The sequence below is a fragment of the Cyprinodon variegatus genome, unplaced genomic scaffold, assembly GCF_000732505.1.
Source record: "Cyprinodon variegatus isolate N-32 unplaced genomic scaffold, C_variegatus-1.0 Scaffold625, whole genome shotgun sequence".
NCBI classification, from domain to species: domain Eukaryota; kingdom Metazoa; phylum Chordata; class Actinopteri; order Cyprinodontiformes; family Cyprinodontidae; genus Cyprinodon; species Cyprinodon variegatus.
This window is the reverse complement of record NW_015151078.1, coordinates 288,997-291,550: the sequence shown is the minus strand read 5'-3', so window position 1 is coordinate 291,550 and position 2,554 is coordinate 288,997. Positions and strand designations below refer to the sequence as shown.

The window sequence follows — 2,554 nt, the reverse complement described above, 5'->3', positions numbered from 1 at the left end:
TATATATATATATATATATATATATATATATATATATATATATATAAAATATGCATATGTAAAACTAAATCCAAGTAAAGTGATAAATCCAATTCTGTATTTATTTTTAAATATGGCAGAGTTGGTCCTCCATAGAGCTGTTGCTCCCAGCTTAGAAATTAGTTGGTTTACTGGACAGCTAATTTTCGTTGTTATTTTTGCAAGTAGAATGTGTGATTATTCATCCTGTGATGCAGAAAGGAAGCGTTTCCATCGTTCATCCTTTCACAGTAGGTGAAATGATGCACTTAGGGGAGCTGCGTAACCTTCACAGTCGTATCTAAAAATCCATATTTATCAGTTCACCGTTTCTTAAACTGGGAGCTCCTCCAACAATCGCATTCATACAAATCATTGGCTGTAACTGTTTGAGTCAGTTGATCAGGGCGTCCTTCCTAAACCAGGAAATGTGAGCTGATCCACCGGGTCGACGACGATGACTTTATTTACCGTGTGGTGACTCCATCGGTCGGATCCCAGACTTCCTCCAATCCAGGAGAAACGGTTCAGCAGGATTTCATCCTCCTGGCCTCTAAGAGGAAGCCCTGCGGCGATGGGTCAGTAGTTCCTCCTGAGGTCGCTGAATCCACCTTTAGTCTTGCAGGACTGACAGCCGCTGTTTCCCCCTCTCCAGAGATCCGTATGTCATCGCTCTGCGCTCGGTGTCCCTGGTCTCCCATCCGCCATTAGAAGGATATAACAGAGGAGAGGTTCTGTGTGCTGGATTTACTATACTGGAAACCAGTAACAACATGTCATTGGTAAGAGGATCCTTTCTCTTTCAAAATCGGTTTATATAAAATCTGAAATGATTCCAACCCCTTTTTTTTGTGCTGTTTTTCATCAGATCAGTTACTATAACCAGGCATCTCCAGAGGTGCTTCCCTACATCTCCACAGATATCGCCGGTCTGTCCTCGTCTTTCTACCACACCTTCTGCTCCTGCAGCCGGTACCTGAGCAGAAACAGACAGGAGCCCGAGGAGCTGACAGGCGAATATGAAGCCACGGAAACCAACGGCGCCACCTCTCCGCTGTCAGAGGCACTGCGCAACACGCAGCTGTAGGAAACCCTCAGACCTTCATGGCCAGTTCATACCTGTTCTGCTAAACAGCTGGTACAGAATCAATCAATGCTGCTTTAGGTCTTTTCTGTTAGCAGCTAAATTTACTCTGAAGAGCTTAAAATATTTTGCATAAAATCACTAAAACATGAAGGCGGGACTTAGGATGATCCGTCACATCAGCTCTTCCAGCCTTTTAACACAAAATGCTTCGAGGTATTTATAACATTCTGAGCCATTTGACTTTGTGGGAAATTGATTTTGTTCTTTTACACTTTTTTGTATTAAGAATATGTCTGATAAATAACTTTAAACCTTTAAGGATAGAGGATATTTTACTATAAATATTCTGTCGCTTTAAAATGAAATGTATTTTCTGGTGTAATATATATCAATAAAATCTGAAAAAATAGAAATCTTCTTAATGTTTTTTATTATTTCCTTGGCTGGGTATTTATCTCTCACAAGAATGTTTTGGTAATTTTGGTTTGATGGTCAAAAAGATTAGTTGTGATGTAAGATTTTTCTTTGTGCGCTCTCTGCTCTGTGGGGTTTTCGTAACACGGCAGGCCCTCCACCTGCAGGCGATGCAAACACCAGGAAACAATGGGAGACCTTCTGCACAGCTGATTTTATTTAGACTCAAAGATAAAGAAGAGGGGCTGTGGACGGTGAGACAAAGCGCTCTGGATGAGTACGGAGGAAGCTTTCCAAAATGGAGATTAACAGAATTAGACGTATAGCAAAGTTAAGGAAAATTATTAGCTAAATAATCTTTTCATGTGCACTGGAAAAACATCTAGAAATATCTAAAAATGTCTTAAATTAGGTGTATTTAGCCTTAATTTGAGTAGGTAAATCAGATTATTTTCCAATGGAATGAGTATTTTTACTCTTAAAATAAGATAATTAGATAATATGCACTTGAAATAAAACAATGTCATTGTGTTTTCTTATTTTAAATGTAAATTGTCTTGTTCTATTGACAAAATGTCTCATTTACACCCTCAATTCAGGAACAGATGCAGTTATTTTAAGAATAAAATGACTCTGCTAGATTTCAATTTTTTCCAGTGTGTTTACTTTGTGTAAATCAAGCTAACAAGAAGTTAATGACCAATACATGTTACATAATGCTGATATGTTTTAAACTGCATAAATTTAAAATGTTTATTTCAAAAACATTAATATAACATTAATGTTTATATGTTTTCTGTTAATAACAGTTGATTCAGTGGCGAAGCCAGAAGATTTTTAGGGTTGCAATAACCTATGAACTCTGGTCAAGCTAAAGATAAGACTAACTATACTTTCTTACAGCTTTTGCTAACAAATAGATGCATATATTAAAAGATCTGTGCTTTCTAGATAAAAGGTATAGTGGATACAATTTTTTCAGGTGTGAGTTCTGGGGGAACAACTTTTCCATTGTCATTACTTCATGGGCGTAGT

General features: G+C 37.7%; 1 protein-coding gene across 1 annotated transcript in view; it reads left to right on the top strand.

Annotated features, from left to right (window-relative positions):
• Positions 1-1,478, top strand: part of LOC107096460 (acyl-coenzyme A thioesterase 11-like) — a 21,699-nt gene extending 20,221 nt beyond the window's left edge. The window contains exons 12-14 of the mRNA XM_015393121.1: positions 444-596; positions 674-800; positions 887-1,478. Of these exons, the coding sequence (XP_015248607.1) occupies positions 444-596; positions 674-800; positions 887-1,105 (499 nt within the window). The 3' untranslated portion in view covers positions 1,106-1,478. The remainder of the gene's footprint in view (positions 1-443; positions 597-673; positions 801-886) is intronic.
• The last annotated feature ends 1,076 nt before the right edge of the window (positions 1,479-2,554 follow it).